The sequence below is a fragment of the Sardina pilchardus genome, chromosome 2, assembly GCF_963854185.1.
Source record: "Sardina pilchardus chromosome 2, fSarPil1.1, whole genome shotgun sequence".
NCBI lineage: Eukaryota > Metazoa > Chordata > Actinopteri > Clupeiformes > Clupeidae > Sardina > Sardina pilchardus.
Genome location: NC_084995.1, coordinates 4176944 through 4196688, shown reverse-complemented (window position 1 = coordinate 4196688; position 19745 = coordinate 4176944). Strand labels below are relative to the sequence as shown.

Sequence of the window (19745 nt, the reverse complement as noted above, 5' to 3'; positions counted from 1 at the left end):
CCAGTAAATGAAAGACATTTCAATGTTTTGATCATTTTATAATCAACTCAGCAGACAGTTTTTTCCCCCCAGAAGGTATAATGTAACCAAAGGAATTAGGTGTTCATTTGGCATATTTTTACATAAAAAATATCTGCATCCTTAACAAATTGGTTGGTCCACATTCCTCCCAGCAGCTGTTATCGGAGTTTCTTGCGTTTCTTAGTCTGTGTAAATCGTTCGTACTTCATGAGAGGGAGTTGCAGGGTGGCAATCCTGTGCTCTTCAAATCCAGCCTGGTCCGCGCACTCTGCAGGCATCTTGCTCAACTTCAGCCCCATGGACTTTGCTACTTCAATCATCCTACAATAAGGACATGCAGATACACAAAGTTTGTACACTTTGAAATATAGCTTGTCAAACACAAAAGGCCACTGAGCTGTCAGTGGAGAGGAGAGAAAAGTGGTGGCTACAGTACACACCTGCTGTCATGCAAGCCAAGGTCCTGATGCAGTCGGGTGAGATTGGCAGTCTGGTGGTCTATGTGTAGAAGTAGGGCCAAACAGTACGAGGCCAGCTTTATTCGCATTGAGGAAGCCACAACGTTTTTGACCCTATGACAAACAGACAGAAAAAAATCCCTCCAAAGTCATAAACATGCCTAAAAAAATCAAGTCTTCTAGGGCAGTGCCCATTCAAATATGCAGCAAATATTAGAAAACTTGTAGTCCAATACCAACAGGTAGGCCTGCTTTAAAAACAGGATGATAGAGGAAACACCTCATTCCAGCTAAGCATTCAATAATAATACTAAATAATATTGCATTACAATAAAATACATTTGCATACATACGATATCTGGTAGCCTGTAAGTGACATACTCTCTGTCTGCCACTTGTCTTTAGCTGTTCAAAATGACATAAGCTGATAAGCCTAACGAATTTAAGGGCCCGATCTTATAAATGCTTGGTCAGAGGCGCAAAGCTTAAAGCTGAAGTTGGCAAGTCTGACAGATTGAGGGGACTTTTTGAATGTCCAAAATTTTTAATGTATACAACTCTCATGCCCCTCCCCCACTACCATGAGCACCCTCCAATCAAGTTTGTGTTTCTTAGTGACTGTGCGTGAACTGTGATTAACAGTCAGATCTGCCAATGATCATACAGCCCTGCTGTTATTGGACCAGAGGAACCGAGAGCAGTGGATTTTTGCAAATCCAAATAACAGGCTCTAGGTGGAGGTAGAAGTGTGTTTTTTTTTTCTAAAACAGACTGATCTATGTTGTTCTATCGGAGCATACTGTCGGTTTCAGTGAATATGATCAAAAACATCTTGCCAACTGCAACTTTAAAGACATTTAGGGTGTGTCCAGTCCACATTCAGAGTTATTTTGTGATTAGAGACCAGGCGTAGGGGTGTCACTAGACCCTATTAACTGGGGCATGGTTCTTATATTGACAGATTCCAGACAATTCCACCTACACATATGAATATACAGTATATTTCTACTGACTAGTAGAAGTGACATTAACTAAGGGATAATGTATAAAACACTGGTCATTAGTGACTGTGACCAGCGTTCTATACATTATCCTACTTATTATACAGCTCCTTGCCAAAACAGGGGGAAAAAAACACATAGGAGGTCTATTTACATTTATTTGTTACCGTTTCATCATGGCTTTTGCTGAGAAACATAGCGTTTGCAACACATGCTGGACTTGAATCAAACATTCGTTAGAACACAGCTGATCAACCGTTTGCTTTCACTTTTAAGTTCCATTGCAAGAAGTGACCAGACTTCTTGCGGAGTGATATGAAAGCTGTTTCCATTGACAGCAGTCATTATATGGTGCATACACTATATATTGCATTTGTTAGGTCACACACTGATGTTGGACGAGGAGACTGGCTCTCAGTCTGCGCTTTAATTCATCTCGAACGTGTTCTGTTGGGTTGAGGTCAGGCCTCTGTGCAGGCAAGTCAAGTTCATCCACACCAAACTCTGTCATCCTTGCCTTTATGGACCTTGCTTTGTGCAATGGTGCAGAGTCATGTTGGAACAGGAAGGGGCCAACCCGAGCTGGGCTTGGTCTCTTAGTTCAAGTGAAAGGAACTCTGAATGCTTCAGCATTAACCAAGAGATTTTGGACAATTCCATGCTCCCAATTTTGTAGAACAATTTGGGGATGGCCAATTCCTGTTCCAACATGACTGTGTACCAGTGCACCAAGCAAGGTCTATACAGACATGGATGACAGAGTGTGGTGTGGATGAACTTGATTGGCCAGTCTCCTCGTCCACATCAGTGTGTGACTTCACAAATGCACTTCTGAAAGAATGGTCAAAAATGCCCATATACACACCCCTAAACCTTGTCGAAAGCCTTCCCAGAAGACTGTTATAGCTGCAAAGATTGGTGTCATATTAAGCCCTATGGATTAAGAAAGGGATGTGACTGAAGTTCATGTTGGGGTCAAGGCAGGTGACCCAATACTTTTGGCAGTATAGTGTTGGGAGCGTTCTGCTATCATTGTGAAGAGTCATATAATAATGCAAAAATATGAAGAAAATATGACATGCAAAGATGAACATTTTAAATGAAAAAAATGATAGGTTATAAATAGAAAGTGCTGTTACTTAGTTTGGTTATGCATGTTGATGGTGGATAAAGGTTGCCTTGCACTGTGGTTCCTGCACAACTTCATTAGTTTTCACGAGAATCACAGAAGTATAGTTTCACCAACTGGCAGTTTTCCAAATTTGCACTGAAAACATTTGCTGATGAGCTTTCAATGAATTGGGCTTTGGCTATGTCAGGCTTTTATAACATCATCGGCTCTATGGATGGGATGCAAGTGACCATTAAAGGGTCATCCATAAACAACGCTGGTTGCGTCACACAGCATACATGTCCAAGTATCCTAGGCCTAATGGATAGGCCACTTCTATTTTTGGATGCTGTCTTGTTGGTGTTGGTATTTAAAACGCATTTCTACTTGATTGATTTCACTAATTGGTAATCGAGAGCGAGAGAAAAAAAGAGGCGTGTTTTAAAAGAACGTGCAAACTTTCAACAACGTTATACTAAGGAAGCTGAACTGCAAAAAATACGATAATAGAAAAAATAAAAGATAATAGATACAAAAATAAAATTTAGACTTAAAACAATACCAAGTAGATTTTTTTTTTTATCTTGATACAAGATGAATAACACTTGGTTAGATTTGATTAGATAAGCAGTTTTTGCAGTGTACCCTTATTTTAGAGACTGTTCAGGAAAGGCAAGTTATTCACCTGGCACACAAAATAGGGTGACCAGACCACTATTAAATTGTGGTCTTACTAATAGCCCGATCATGAACTAAACCCATGTAGAGACTACCCTTGTAACAATTTGCCCCTTATAATAATTAAGAGAGCTCACTGCCACGACGCATATAAAGAAGGTTTCGGGCGGATAAGCAACCGCATATAACAGAGGGCCTCCGTTGGCTTAAGATAAACGGCAATAGGCTTGTTTATCAACTACGCCAATCGTGCAATAATCAAACACATGAAAAACACAAAACAATTACGTGAATATGCGCTGTATTGTGTCACAAACAATCAATGACTTCGAGGCCACCTAGCGCGCAACGAACGCGCTGAGCTGCAGGCCCGACACTTAATTGAAGACACAAAGCTTCGTGAAATATAAACCCACACCCCCCAAAGTTCAATGTCCATAAGTCCAAACAATAAGCATTAGATTCCGACTGTTCCAAAACGTAAACGAGATCTCCAAAGAATGAAAACGATGCTTATCTTACAGTCCGTTGAGTAGTCGCTCCAACACGGATGTGAAACGCAATCTCAACATACGCGAATGTCAGAAGGGAAAGGTATCCAGATCTTGCTGTAATCCAATGACGAATAATCCACAAGGAAAAGGGTCACGGCAATGCAGCTCACTGGAATCTTCTAACCGCGTAACTTTCTTACCAGCCGGCTCAATTCAGGTAACAAAAAGTCTCTCTCGCGCACTCACCGCGCCACCATTTAAACTAAGGGCAAACCCATTCATTCGTGCCCAAAACGCGCGTCCCCTGTCAGCTGACACAAAAATTTACATACATGGCGCTGTCATTTGAAAAGTCAAAGCAACAGGACATACATTTTCATTTTAACAACATTTATGCAACCATGTAAAAAAGGTGATTTGTGGCAATCTTTACACCCTAAAGCATCTGGTGTATGATTTTGATAATGTGTGTGTGTGTGTGTGTGTGTGTGTGTGTGTGCACATGTCAGTCAATTGTAACAGTCTCCGTAATGTTTGCAGCCAACCTTACACTATGTCCTAACATGCGATGCAAGCAAACATTAGTGATGAAATTTGTTTAATTACATTGTTTTCAATTGGAATGTCCTGTAGGACGTCCCGTTTCTTTTTTTTTTCTGTCGCTCACGTTTCTCTGCTATTATGAATGCCATATTTAATGGATTCTGCGACAGACATACAAGAAAGGCGAATACAGATGTTTTCAGGACATAGTGTTACACTGTGTCTCTGCATACATTATTGCAGCACCGCGTCATAGGCTATCTACCACATTTCAAAGTGTAACTGCATCCTAAAATATGTTTTTTGAGCTGTTGATTGAATGAAATTACTCATAAGTGGTGAACTACACTATTACCAGGGTTAATATTGACAAAAATCGTGTTTCCCGAGAAAAGTAACATTTCGTATGATTATGTATTGGAGATATAGCTCTCCGCGCCCTCTACAGGTTGAAACATGCCATGGCATTTTGGTCCGAAATGCTATCCTGCACTTCTCTGGCGAATCTACAAATTTGGGGCTTAAGTAGGCCTACGAGACAATGTCTGACCTGCCGCAAGTTCACCAATCTCCCGATTCAACAAACATAGAGCGCCCTCTCGCGGCTGTAGACAGTAATGTTTACTCCTTGGTTCATGTTTATACTGTTTGTCACAGCACCAGGCAAACTGAGAAAAATTGCCAGAAACTACAGTACATTGGAAAATGCGGTATATTTTTATGGGTTTTGTGCGAAATTCCATTGCAACCAGCGAACGGCTTTGTTGCGGATTGATATGAAAGACGTGAATTAGAAGCACAAAACCCGTTGCCATTGACAGCGGTCATTATATACTTTCACCGGTGATTATTCACCGCAGAACGTTGGGGAGGCTCATTCAAAGTGAATGGGAGCTCTCTCAACATTCTAGAGAGCCGTGTAATAAACGAAGTTATTATATGGCTCTCTAGAATGTTGAGGGAGCTCCCATTCACTTTGAATGGGCTGCTCAAAGTTCTATCGGTCCGTTATATTTGCTTATTCCACTGCTCGGTTGAGTTCCCCATTGTCCTGCGTTCTATAAGGGTGTGCATTAACTTTAGATATACGCACGGCTATGAAGTAGTTCCAATTTGTTGGCCGTATCACACTTGAATATTAATTCGCCAAACTTGTTGTGAAGTTTAAATGCACTGTCACGTTACATACAAGCTGTAAAATACAGACGTTCAGATCATAGTAACGTTTAGCATATGACAGAGGTGTCATTTAGCTAGTTAAGTGGCAGTAGGCTAAGAAAAATAGCAATCTTTCAAAGTTAACGTTCATCAGAATCTTGGGATATGCCAGCTTGACAACGGTAGATTAGAACTAACGACTGGCTTTTGGCCATAGCAACCATCCATTTAGAACTAGTAACGGCAGTTTGAGAAATTAGCTGAAATGTGTCTGGGAAAAGTAGTTCTACAAACAATACAGTTCTAGCGATTAAAACATCTAAATTAGCACCGGAAACGAACACAACGCAAGTGGCAACAGTGGAATAAGCGGGATAATGGACTTCACGCCGTGCGGTTATTCAAAGTTAATGCACTTTTCTAGACGGACCCCATCAGCCAATCAGAGAAGAGAATTCCATTGTTGAGGGAGATAATGTAAAATAATTCAGCAAAAAGTGGCAAATTGTTGTACAGTGTTGCTATTTTTTGCCTTTTAAACATTAAAATGTTTGATGCAGTGACTATAATGTATCCAATGCATTTGCTAAATGTAACTGATGGCTAAATTAGAATGAAACTAAAATCCCAACGAGTATTGCACAAAGGCTATGATAACGTGCTATTAACACACACCTGCCATGACTGAAACTTTCCACTGTGAAGGTCTTCATCACTTTATTTATGATGATCTTCGGACAGTCATCCTCAGAACCAACTGAAACATGAATGTGAAAATCTTACTTCACAACTAAACACACACATTTCTTTCCAATATTTTAATTTGACAGTTTCCTAAAATCACACTGGAAGGCATATCCACTTACATTTGCGAGAGATGAATTTCTGATGTGCTACTTTAATGAGCAGGGAGAGATACCACAGACATCTCGCCTGTCTGTCACGAGCCTTTGGATCCACTGGCATCACTTCCAAATGTCGCATCACTGTCTGAGGACTGCAACACACACACACAGAGAGAGAGAGAGAGAGAGAGAGAGAGACACACACAGAGAGAGAGAGCTGAGATTAGCAACACTATAACATCAGTACCAAAACCTAAATGGAGAAAAAACAGGACCCATGAGTTAGACATGTCTACTGTGCCATGTAACTATCTAAAAGTATTGCATTTGTAGGTAAAACAATGATTGGTGCCATGTGCAAATAGCTTACAAGATCCTCAATATCACCAGTTTTGCACATTCTTTCATACAGAGCCTTATATAAAACTAATGGGCATGCAGTACAAACTTTTAAGGGTCCAAACATACCGAGAACATGTCTGTCTTGAAACCAACTAAATTTGGGCAGGCTAGGAATAACACTTTTCAAGAGATATTAAGGCAGGTTTAGACTTGCTGCAGACAACGTGTACGTGTTCGTATCATGGCTGCCTCGCGTAGTTTGCGGTGGTTTGGTGCGTCGGTCGTGCACGTCGTCGCAAGCGAACATGACGCGTCCGCGAGATGCAATACTGACAAGAAAGTAGGGGGCGATCATTGCCAAAAAAGTGACCGCAAGATGCATTATCGACATCAACGACGGGGGCAATCATGAAAGTAAACAATGGCACATGGCCAACTTCCATAGCTGAATTACTATAGTCTCCCCCTAGTGAAGACCTCCAGTTGGGTGCGTAATGTTGCAGCGAGTCTGTACACAGGACACAGCAGGTCGCACACGGACGCATACGCTTACGCTTGGTCTAACGGCAAGTAAAATCCCAGCCTTACTGGGTTAAAAATATATATATATGAAACCATTGGAGTTCAACTAAAATATTTGCACAGGTCTTAGTTTTGGGATCTTAATATTAGGCAGACAAACTCTTGAGACAGTGCAGCAACCATTGGCTTTCGGAATAACTACTCCACAGAAACTGCCAACTGCTACATTCTTGAGAACAGCAAAACGAAACTAGATAAGGGGGGTATAATAGGTGAAGTGTTTTTATATCTAAAGAACATCTCTGACACTGTGAACCATTAGGTGCTTCTGTCAAAGTTATCTCTTTTTCATTTTTCTGACCATGCCATAAAGAGGATGAAATCATATCTAACACACTGGAAACAATGTGTACACATTAATAACACGCAGTCCACATACCTAAACTGTAATATGTCCCTCAAGGATTAAAGGAATATTTCGGTATTTTACACTTTAAGCCCGTTTTCTGTTCTGCCTAGCATGAAAATGGTGTTTGACACCGAAATCTCGACAATTGAGCCTGTTTGTGGAATTTGGCAGCTTTAGAATGGAGCTCTGTATGGCTTTAACATTGCTCGCTTTGTGCATGGACTATTCTGTCCTTAAAACACCCCTAAACGTTTGTTTTTTAAAAAGTGCAGCTCACCGAGTGGTTACTGGTCTTCAACGATCTTCTATAGCAAGTTCAGCAGCGAAATACAGCTTCTGTCATCTTTTATCATGATTTTCGAAATCCCAGAAGTACTTTTTCAGATACCTCACAACCGTGTGTGCCTAATATAACACAAGAGAATTTGAATTTCACTGCGAAACCTGACAGTATTGGCCAATGTTTGCGCGTGCGCGCGCACACACATGCACACACGCACACACACCAATTCATTTTTATGTTTGCTGTTTTATTTTAAGCTGCCTTTCTAAGAACTGGCTAGGATGAAAATTAGCACTCACTAACTCCAGCTTATTTACACCTCTTTGTCTGTTTGCATTGTCCCCAAATAAACAACTAAATAACAAATAAATAATGATGTGCTGTGTATGTGTGGCGCCTTCATACCAGCCCTGTTCTCTCATCTTAAGCAGCTCTTCTGAGGTGAGTCCAGCCATTTTCTTTCCAACAGACTCCAGCGCAGCATACTCTACATCAGAAAGCACTGGACATAGCTAAGGAAACCGTGACAAAAAATATACTATGAGAAAACTGTAATCTGTAATAAAATATAATATTATATTTCTTTAACATCCCGGTATACAATATTCAGGCATGCAAACTGGTCAGGGGTGAAAAAGGTGAGAAGAGTGCACAAAGAGGAAAATGGCTGTTTCATACCGAAACCAGCCAGAGTGACATTGTTGCCAAAAGTGCATAGCTTCAAAATGACCAGGAAAAATATTTCTTTCACTGTGCATGGTTCAACAAATAATGTAGGTTAAATAATAATCTGAGAAATGAACATATTCCACTATCCCAAGGTTGATAAATTAACAAAAGTTAATAATAATAAGTTAACAGAAATAAATGAATAAAGCATTTCAAACGTATTCCACTCTTCAGCATAAAGGCATATTGAACTAATGTTTACAGTTTAAATCACAGTACAAAGTTACACTGTGAATGGCAACGGCATCTATAGGAGCGGACATCCATGTGACCGATGGACGTAAAATGTAGGCCTATCCAAATTCACATTCTCTGTTTAGCCTAATTGCTCACAGATCACACATAATTCACAGATATCGTGGAAGGGCTGGACTTGAGCTTTCAAACGATATTAGCAGGTGCTGTGATAAACTTAACGAAACCTAACGAAAATTAACGTTGCTTACATTCAGTTTAATCATAGGCTATTTCCACTGTGCACACAGAGCTTCATCCACCTCCACACCCATTACTCTTGGTGGTAGCCTATATCTCCCAAACTCCAGTCAACATATAGCTAACCATATATCAAAATAAACAGCAGACCTTATCGGACCCGAGGATATGAAGCATTTCTCTGTACAATACGCTGATCCCGAGTAATCCGGTTTTGAAATTGCAGCAAATATCTACACGTTATCTAACTTCGGGCTAAATTATTATATTAAGCTTCCATTCTAATAGCAGCTCAAAATAATGAACTTGCTTTCTAAATCAAATAATCAAAAGATGGTGCATGCACAGATCAACTGTGCTTTTCAATAGATATTTCTATCGCATGCTTCAGGTGACACAGATGCTGACGGTAAGTTAAAAGTTTAATGGGCATAAATCATGACTTGTTGTTACAGAGGTAAATATTGTATCAAATAGCCTGATGAGACAGCTTAAAAAATGTATTTCACGCTTGCTGGAGACCCTGGCGCGTAGGCTATAGTTGCGGTAGGGCCGGCCCTGCTATCGGTAGCCTGTCTGAGAAATCATATTTTGTAAAAGACGTGCTATGGACCCAACCAACTCTATCTTGGGAGGGGAGAACTCCCTCGCATGGTATGCTACAGTCCATGCAGAGGCTGCGGTGTCAGAATGCGGAACCTCTGTAGCCTACTTTAAGAGAAGATGGACTAACCTGACAAATGTAAAACAAAAAAATTCTCGACCGGCCCAAAAGTGAAGAGGCCCATCGGGAAATCTCCTGATTCTCCCGATTACCCACCCCGGGCCTGCATATAAAATAGGATAGACTAGACTTTAAGATGCGTTTCATCAGATCTGCACAAATCACATAATTCACCAATTTTGGATTCAAAACGGCAAATGTTGCCGAAAGTGAGGAGTTTGCATACCTGAATATTATTCATATTAACACAAACATACACACAAACCATGGCAAACGGACATCTATACAAGTAATGTAGTTGTAGTTGGAACTATTTTCTGAAAATGAACAGTTCAGTGAATGAACAGTGAATAAGGATACACTCATTAAATGGATAAACATCTTCCTCTGTATCTGCCTCTGGGTTACACACAGGCAGGTACAGCACTGTGTCCGTCACAGCCTCTGAATCCGCCACCTCCTGTTGGAGGACTGACCAAGAAAGGAGACAGATGAACATGTACATTAGTCTACAGAGCTTTGATTACAAATGGACAAGCTGCTACAAATATAAGACATAAAAAATACCTTAAAACTATTTTTCCTGGTTCATACTATTACTAAGGGGGTGTTTGTATGTCAGAGGATATTTACATAAATTCAATGGAAACACATCACCTTCTACGCCTTTCTGCTCAATAATGTTACTGGCAGCTTGGGCCACAGCCTGCTGCAGAGAGTCATCAGCAACCTGGTTGTTCCGACGAGAGCTCAGAGCACGCTTCTGTTTTGTTGTTCCAAACGCCTCAATCAGAGAATCCACCTTCACACGCCATGCAAAGAAATGTTACTTAGGTCAGAACAACAACAGCACACTGTCAGCATCCACTTACTCTTTCAAGAACTACTGGAATAGTAGAGGCAGGCACTCCACCTTATGTCTGTAAGACTTTTTGGTGTCAGGTTCATCAACGGGCATGGATTCTCCTATGAAAAACAACACAGTGAGCTATAGGATTTACAATTGGAGTCTGAGATCTAAAGGCTACAGAAATATACACTATATTGCCAATTGGGTCACCTGCCTTGACCCCCATATGAACTTCAGTCATATCCTATTCTTAATCCATAGGATTTAATATGACGTCAGTCCTGTCTTTGTAGCTATAACAGCTTCAACTCTTCTGGGAAGGCTTTCCACAAGGTTTAGGAGTGTGTTTATGGGAATTTTTGACCATTCTTTCAGAAGCGCACATGTGAGGTCACACACTGATGTTGAACAAGGAGACTGGCTCTCAGTCTCCGCTCTTATTAATCTCAAGTCTTCTGTTGGGTTGAGGTCAGGACTCTGTGTAGGCCAGTCAAATTCATCTACACAAAAACTCTATCATCCATGTCCTTATGGACCTTGCTTTGTGCACAGGTGCACAGTCATGTTGGAACAGGAAGTGGCCATCCCTAAACTGTTCCCACAAAGTTGGGAGCATGGAATTGTCCAAAATCTCTTAGTTAATGCTGAAACATTCAGAGTTCCTTTCACTGGAACTAAGGGACCAAGCCCAGCTCGGGGATGGCCCCTTCCTGTTCCATGACTGTGCAACAGTGCACAAAGCAAGGTCCGTAAAGACATGGACGACAGAGTTTGGAGTGGATGAACTTGACTGGCCTGCACAGAATCCTGACCTCAACCCAATAGAACACCTTTGGGATGAATTAGAGTGGAGTGGCCTTCCCAGAAGAGTTGAAGCTGCAAAGGGTGGCCCAATGTCAAATTAAGCCCTATGGATTAAGAAAGGGATGTGACTGAAGGTCATATGGGGGTCAAGGCAGGTGACCCAATACTCTTGGCAATATAGTGTATATCCATAGATTAATAAATAGATCAATCATTTCCTGGGAAATTAAAATATCCAGTAGAACATCAGTACAAACAATCAGCAAAGCTTACAAATGTCCATTAATGTCCATTGTGGATTCCTTTAGGTTCCTGGGATCAGGACCTAAACTGATCTACCCACATTGACACTATCCAAAAAAAGGCCCAGCAGAGATTTAAGGAAGTTTAATCTGCCTAAGGAGCTGCTGACTTCTTTCTTCTAAGCGATCATTCAGTCTGTCATCTGCCCCTCCATCACTGATCTGGGTCAGCCACGAAACAAGACAGGGTCAGACTACCTATTGGAGATGATCTCCCCTACGCCCAGGACCTGTACAGGTCCAGGGACAGGAAAAAGGCAGCAACAATCTCAACAGACCCCTCACATCCTGGTTACAAACTGTTAAACCTCCTTCCCTCTGGTAAACGATACAGGGCACTGTTTGCCAAAACCAGACGACACAAAGATAGCTTCTAGAAATAATACCTACCATTACACCGAACATAGTTAATAAAGCTGTTCTGCTCATCTACCTCATGTGCTCTTTAATCTTAATTACAGTATTGTTATTAATACATTATCATTTCACTGAACTGCCTTGCACTATTACTAAACCTCAGTCTATACTGATACTGATGCATACACACCTGGAATGAGAGGCTGCATGTTGAAGAGTTGCGCACTGTGCACATCCATTTGCATGCTTGTCTTATCCAGGACTCCCACATAGTACCTGTACACCAGCCAACCAGCGGTTGTGTTACATCTCAATTCTTTCACAATTTCAATTCAATGTAACATAACAAAAGACAGGTCCGTACTTGCACAAACTGTTGCATCGCAAAGATCCTGTGCCGAAGTTGTTCCCTACATATGACAATCTGTTAGACTCCGCCACCTGAAAGACATGTAAACAACACATTTGATCAATTTCTGATCATTACTTTGGACACTTTGGGTTTTGTCCTTGCAAACTGCCCACTAACATAACAACTCATCTAATTCATCAAGCGATTCATTACGACACTTACCAGGATACGTCGATTCCTTTTTCTTGGGTTGCTAGCAAGGACATTCTTGTAATAGTTGAAATCCAGTTGGTCTGTACTCTTCACGTTCCCATTCGAGAACTGTACTGTAGGCAAATACAAAAACGCAGAGATTAGCTAAACTCTGGCAACATTAAAGTGGTGTATTGTTTACTGAGTCCGAATGTATTACAAAGTATTCCTTTGGGAAATAAAGACATGGTATGAAGTGCAGTGAGTGCATTAAGTGGGCTGCTAACCACGTGGGCATCTCTCCCGTCAATCTTAAAGCTTCATGACTGTCTCGGCGAAATGGCAGCGTATCGCCTAAATCAATGTAACACCAACCAAAATTATGTCCTAAAAGCAAACAAAGATTGACTTACACACAACAACATTGTCGTCTTCTTTCTCTTCCTCACAATACTTCCAAGTGTAACTGGAAGCCGCCATTGTTGTTGTTGAAAGGTGGCGAACGAAAGAGGGAAGGATTATCAGCCAAAGAAGTGCGACACCTTGAGGTCTGGAGTGTAGCCTACTGATGATCTAGTTAGTATTCTGTTGTGTTAGTCGACCATCTTTAAAAATCAAATGGTTAAAATCATTCTTAAACAACAGTAGCTACTGGTACCATATCCCATATGAAATATTCAGGATATTAGGTGGTATAGATTTCTTCCTAAGATGTGATTCAGAACCTGCCCCTCAAATTATCTCTCTTCCATCAGCAAGTTGTTGTTCTGTAGCCTACAATCAATCTTACCCACACAACACATCTGGAACTACTTAATTACTATTAAAAAGTCGTCTCTATACATCAAGGACTGGTTAGATAAAGGCATCTGGTCAGTCCTGCACTTAACTGACTCTAATGGTTGTCACAAGCTTTTGAAGTAGCCTATGGGTTAACCTGCAACATTTACGTATCAAACTAGCCTATATAATATATTTGATGCCATTCCTGATTCCATTTTAGGATTGATAAGAGGGATTATATCAGATCCTACTATCTGCCCCTCCTTAGGCTATACCACAACTCTCTGTTGGAGGCTGTGGCTTTAGACTCCCCAACAAATATCTAAGAGAAATATTTAATAACCTTTCTTATCCTGTGTTAACGAAACTCCATTTTAATTTTTTTCACAAAGCTTTGTATACAGGTCTTGCGAACCAACTACTTGAAGTAGGCTATCCAATAATTCCTAAAGCCAAAGAGTTACATTTTAAAACTTTGAATGGTATGTACCCCTCCAACGATTTTATCCAAAGTCGCTTTGATAGAGATAATTGTGTGTTTTGTGATGAACACCTGTTTGTCCATTGTATTCATGTTGAGTCTTTGTGGCTTGATCTTCATAACTGGCTCCTTCCTAAGTGTTAGGTAGCTTTGACTCAAAGGACATTATATAGCCTAGGCCCTATGGACGCTATGATCAATGATAATGATGATCTCAAATGTAGATACTTAAAAGTGAAGCACTTTTAGTGGGTTTCACAATCACAATCATTTCCTCTCTTACTCAAAAGCCCTGAAAATTATTAATTCTAAGAATGCTATAGGCCTATGCAACTCTGGAACAGAGTAGGCCTAACAGAATCTGATTTAGGCTACTTTCCAAGCCCTAGTATGTATTTGTGTGTTTTTCCTTTCTTGTTTTGTTTGTTCTGAATGTTTATTGCAACTGCAATATTGTGTAGGCTACATGGATTTCGTATAGGCCTATAAGTTTGAGCCATGTGTAGGCTATTGCACATGCAGAATTAGGCCTACTACTAAATAATAATAATAATAATTAGATAAAAATAAATAAAGAGACCATCTTTGCAGATATCAGTAGATGACAAGATGACATTGATAGAATATTGATTTCCATCAAAGCATAGGCCTAATTTTGGTAGGCTATAGGCTAGCCTAATTGTTAACAGACTACAGACATTGAAAGAATGTCAAATATGTTATGTTTGAAAACATATAATAATAAATAGAACATGTTTAGAGAAAACAGACATTTACGCATTCTTCGTAGGAGATTTTGCGCAGACTGTATTCAGGATTCAGGCGCCGTCATGTTACCACCGTGGGGCCGTAACCTAGACAGATAACTGTGCGAGGACTCTGGCGAGGACGTTGTGTTGCTGCGTTTAACGTTCCCTCTACTATCATTGAAACCTCGTTGTTCTCAACGACCTGAGATTTCCAAGCTTGGTAGCTACTGCTGCAAATTGTGTTTTATGTCAACTAATAGTAATATAATGAATTGTAGCAGCACGTACACTATCATAATCAACAGGCAGTGTCTGAACGATCAGTTCCGAAAATGAACAAAGCTATCCTAACCAGAGAGTGAAGCAGACATTAACTAGCTTGCTACGTTAGCCTGCTAGGTACGTGTTATTGCCTGCGGTGCGTCTCCGACCAGAGAGTGTGAAACAAACGCTGAACGGTGAGTGATCGCTGTTTCTGTTTTCCCATTGCCCAATTAACAATAGTGAAGTGGTGGCGATTGCGCAGAATATGACATTCTGGGGGACATTATAACATTGTTACTGCTCGCTATAGCTAGCTCCATAGTGTCATTTAATGGCTGAGTTTTACTACTTGCAAGCAAGGTAACGTTACACGCATTCTGTCTTGTCTTGCTGTGTTGTAGCTAAAAATGAAAATCAAATGAAAACCAATTTGCCTCATCAATATCTTGCAACAATCAATATCTTTGCAACATATTTTATAGACGTTTAATTATGTAATGCTCATAGATAACTGGGAAGAACGTGAATTGCTTAAGATATTTCTTGATTGTGAATTCATCATCAGGATTCACCACCTTTTTATGGTGAAGTGATGACATCCAGTAGTAGTGTTACTGCGAATCAAATCGCTCGAAACAAGTAGGCCTGGAAGAAAGTGGAACAAGAAAAGAGTAGTATTATTCTGTTTGCAGACTTTAAATGGGATGGACCAAGGCATTCAGCTGCCGTCTAGCTGATCCTCCTTTTCGGTTTCCCACAGGTGATGGACTTTCCAGGGCACTTTGACCAGATCTTCCAGCAGCTCAACTACCAGCGTGTGCATGGGCAGTTATGCGACTGCGTGATTGTGGTGGGAAGTCGCCACTTCAAAGCGCACAAATCCGTCCTGGCGGCCTGCAGCACACACTTCCGTGCCCTGTTCACCGTGGCTGAGGGCGATGCCAGTATGAGCATGATCCAGCTGGACTCGGAGGTGGTCACTGCGGAGGCCTTCTCTGCGCTCATCGACATGATGTACACGTCCACGCTTATGCTAGGCGAGAGCAACGTCATGGATGTGCTGCTGGCCGCTTCACACCTGCACCTCAATGCCGTGGTGAAGGCCTGCAAGCACTACCTGACCACGCGTACCCTGCCGCTCTCACCTGGCAGTGGTGCGCCGCACTCGCTGCACCACACGGAGGCGCCCAAAGGGGGCGCTGGCGGCAGCAGCAGTGGTAGCCCGAGCTCTCGCCTGCAGCGCTCCTTCCTGCTGCAGCAGTTGGGCCTCAGCCTGGTCAGCTCAGCCCTGAGCGGCGGATTGGTCGAGGAGGGGAGAGAGGGCGGCGTCACCGAGCAGCGGGCGTCCTTCCCCAACCGCCGCCTGCACAAGCGCAAGCCCAACCTGTCCCTGATGGGCTCCGAGGCCGAGAGGGCCAGGCAGCGTCTGCGGCCCACGTCCGCCTCCGAGGGGCTGCTGTGTGGCAATGCAGAGGGCAGCGGCTCCACAGAGTCAGGCCTCCTCTCTCCAGACTCCCACAACAAGGTGGGCGAGGACTCCAAACCGGACATCGTCGCTGGAGTCACTGCCATGGACGCTGTGGCCAGCAGCGGGGCGGACTACGGCCGCAGATCCGTGGCCCAGGAGGACGCCCAGATGCCCAGCCAGTCAGACGGGGGCAGGGGTGGCGGGGGGGCGGAGCCCATCGGCAAAGAGGAGTACATGGATGCTGACGGAGAAGGGCATCTCCATGGAGACGGCCAGGGAAAGGAGGGGGAGGACGACAAGATGCAGGTGGTGGTGAAGAGCGAGCCGGTGAGCTCGCCCGAGCCTCACGACGCAGGCAGCGAGGGAGCCTCACCACTGGAGGGCGCCGACCAATCAGAGCCGTGTGTGGAGAAGAGCGAGCTGAGCCCCGGCGGGAGTGAGCGCAGTTACAGCACCCCGCAGCCCAGCACCGAGCGGCTGCACCGTGAGCGGGAGAGGGAGAGGGAGAGGGAGCGAGCTGGGGAGGCGCAGGGCGGCAGCAGCCTGGAGCCTGGATCACCCGGCTTCCGCATCTCCAGCTTCTTGAGCGGGAGGAGCTTTGGGGACGACGTGCTTGGCAGCGGGGCCTCCTCTACCAACGAGGGCCGATTCCTGCTGGGAGCCGGCGACGGGCTCAACTCCTCCTCTCTCCTCCTCTCGACCCCACACCTGCTCCAGGGGGAGGCGCAGAACTTCGGGGAGGCGCAGGCCGAGTCGCTCTTTCTGCGGCCGGTCCACGAGAGCGCGCTTAGCTTGCAGAGGGCTGGTGCGGCAGCTGACACGCTCGCCCTTGACTTCCAGCGCTCCAGTCTGGGTCTCCACTCGCTCCACTCGCTCCCCCGCGCTCAGAACATCGCCGCGGGGACGGTCGGTTTCCCAGGTTATCGCCGCATCGCCCCCAAAACGGCGCTGGGGGATCCTCAGCACCAGGATCCGTCCTCCTCCTCCTCCTCCTCGTCTGCGTCCTTGTCGGGCGGAGCAGTGCTACTGAATGGCACGGCGGCGGGCTTTGAGGGGGGCTCGGGTTTCCCCAACCACCCCCAGCTCACGCGGGCCTCCGCTGACGTCCTGTCCAAGTGCAAGAAGGCGCTCTCCGAGCACAACGTGCTGGTGGTGGAGGGGGCGCGCAAGTACGCCTGCAAGATCTGCTGTAAGACCTTCCTCACCCTGACAGACTGTAAGAAGCACATCCGCGTCCACACAGGGGAGAAGCCCTACGCCTGCCTCAAGTGTGGCAAGCGCTTCAGCCAGTCCAGCCACCTCTACAAACACTCCAAGACCACGTGCCTGCGCTGGCAAAACAGCAACCTGCCCAACGCCCTGCTCTAGAGTCCAGCGCAAAAGCGTGGAGCACGTGGGCGGACACACACACAGCTACACACACGTGCTTACAACTCCAGAGCTGACTCTGAACAAGGACACATACTGTACACACTTCTCCAAAGAGCATGTCCATGCATAAACATTCATATTTAAACACAGAGGACACAAACGCTCTCTTTGACATAAACACACACATTCAAACACACTGGACAACCTAATCTCCTCTCATCCCTTCTCTGAGCAAGGATAGTCATGGCTTTGGTGTGTGACTGTGATCCTGTTTCCTGTATCCTGTTTTGAACACTTCACACTTTTATTGAATGAGAAGTTACTGAGGTGGCCCGTGGGTGGCGCTAGAAGATGAAGACTTTCTTGAAAGACTCTCTGAGGGGAGATGAGGTTTGCTGTTAGGACCTGAGGAGAGCTTTCATGTGTAAATGCCTTGAAACTGAAAGCACCTTTTTAAAAAATTGTTTAGCACTAAGGAAGTGAGAGTGATGATGTTGCTTCCTTCACAGTTTTTATCTTTATCATTTCCATGCTGGCACTGAGCTTTTCTTATTCCTATAAACTAGATAGTGTACTGTTTTGAACTGTGTTATGGAAAATTGAAATGGAAAAGCATTTAGAAGAATTTGTTAAGTATGATGTTTCTACTGAACCACAGTAAGATTTTGTCCCCATGTCAGTTACTGATTTGCACAGAAAGCTCATTTTTAGAATGGCTGTATTCCAAATCCAGTATTTTTTCTTTGTGCCCATCTGAGTGTACATTGGAACTGCAGTGTGTGTATGTGTGTGTACGTGGGTGTGGGTGTGGGAGCGTGGAACGGGGGTGTAGTGCCTGATATCCTACTGTTCTCCTGTGTGTAAAATGAGGGGCTGGAAGAGAGGAGGACTAACTAATGCCACATCCTGATGTAAATACAGCAAGTGTTCCTAACAAGAGGAGCTGATAAACTATGTGCAACGTTTTTAAGAAAAGTGTTTGTGTGATGTGATCATTTCCGGTGTGTATCTGTGCATTTCTCTGTCAAACCTGCTTGAGCTGTACTGTATGTGATAGAAATGGTTCTTCCTCTTCCAACCAAAAATCCAGGCACATTCCTGTATGGAGGGTGGAGGAGCGGGTGAGCAGTCCTGCCAGGCCACCCAGCGGGTTCTGCCCACCACACCGCCTGTCCTCCAGTGGGGTCATGGCTGAGCTAACAGGAGTTAATGATTGGTGGAGCAGTCAGGCTAGAACCAGCTCACTCTTTCCAGCTGAGACTGTATGTGAGCTGACCTTACTTCCCAGTTGTGCTTCCCACCCTTGTGGATACGGCTCTCTCACTGCTCACTCTGTCCTGATAGCTGCACTCAGCTGAGTCTGGAACTCCTCAGTAAACAGCCTCTGGAATGCTCCGTTAATGTAAATGTATTTGGAGTAGGGAAGACCGTTGAGTCTGGAGCTGCATTTGTGGCACATGTCACAGTTGTGCTCTGGCAAGGTCAAACAGAGCTAGTAGCTGGAGCTCAACTCCAACAGGACCTCTCTCGTTCTTCACCTCCATGACCACAGGAATGCCCACTTATGGTGCTGTACTTGTGTTGAAAATATATTGTCCATCCACCTCATGTTGTGCTGTGGTTTTGGGCCTGTTACTGGTTAAAAATATGTCATGTTCAGTATGAATCATTGAAAGTGCACTGTAAGATTTGTGTATGCAAAGGCTCTCTTTGAGTAGAGCTAAGGGGTGATATGAAAAACGGAAGTGATCACTTGTGGACATAGTGGGAGTAAACTGCCTTATGACCAAGCTTCTGAAGCCCAGGTCTTAAAATGCCAAAAGAGAAGGATTGACTCGATGTAAACATACTGTAGTAAAAATGGAAAAAGGACTAGAAATGTATTTTTATGTTGTTGTTCTTTTGTAAGATGCTAACAATGAACAATGAACGTTTTGTTGCGATCACTGTATATTCCAAAATAAAAGAGGAACCTTTCCATGGTTTAGTTGCATGTTGTGTGAGTATTTGTTTTAATTT

General features: G+C 43.5%; 2 protein-coding genes across 2 annotated transcripts; one reads left to right on the top strand and one right to left on the bottom strand.

Annotated features, from left to right (window-relative positions):
- Positions 1–17: 17 nt before the first annotated feature.
- Positions 18–15853, bottom strand: polr1e (RNA polymerase I subunit E). The gene is made up of 13 exons (XM_062517034.1): positions 15463–15853; positions 13024–13215; positions 12641–12744; positions 12431–12507; positions 12257–12342; positions 10667–10719; positions 10411–10555; positions 10114–10224; positions 8271–8367; positions 6331–6461; positions 6140–6221; positions 462–593; positions 18–342 (listed from the first exon to the last, which is right to left on the bottom strand). Exons 2-13 carry the CDS (start codon positions 13088–13090, stop codon positions 180–182), a joined length of 1248 nt encoding a protein of 415 aa, XP_062373018.1. The 5' UTR covers positions 13091–13215; positions 15463–15853; the 3' UTR covers positions 18–179.
- LOC134060344 (zinc finger and BTB domain-containing protein 5) lies at positions 14734–19711 on the top strand. The gene is made up of 2 exons (XM_062517023.1): positions 14734–15081; positions 15648–19711. The coding sequence occupies exon 2, from the start codon at positions 15651–15653 to the stop codon at positions 17721–17723; it is 2073 nt and encodes a 690-aa protein (XP_062373007.1). The 5' UTR covers positions 14734–15081; positions 15648–15650; the 3' UTR covers positions 17724–19711.
- Positions 19712–19745: the final 34 nt, after the last annotated feature.

Bases quoted from the DNA above. Each gene is read 5' to 3' on its own strand.
- polr1e (XM_062517034.1), bottom strand. From the start codon at position 13,090: ATGGCGGCTTCCAGTTACACTTGGAAGTATTGTGAGGAAGAGAAAGAA. The intron at 12,745-13,023 runs GTAAGTCAATCT...ATTTGCCTACAG, and splicing joins AGACGACAATGTTGTTGTGT to TACAGTTCTCGAATGGGAAC. The intron at 8,368-10,113 runs GTATCCTTATTC...AGCTATGTCCAG, and splicing joins TGTTTATCCATTTAATGAGT to TGCTTTCTGATGTAGAGTAT.
- LOC134060344 (XM_062517023.1), top strand. From the start codon at position 15,651: ATGGACTTTCCAGGGCACTTTGACCAGATCTTCCAGCAGCTCAACTAC.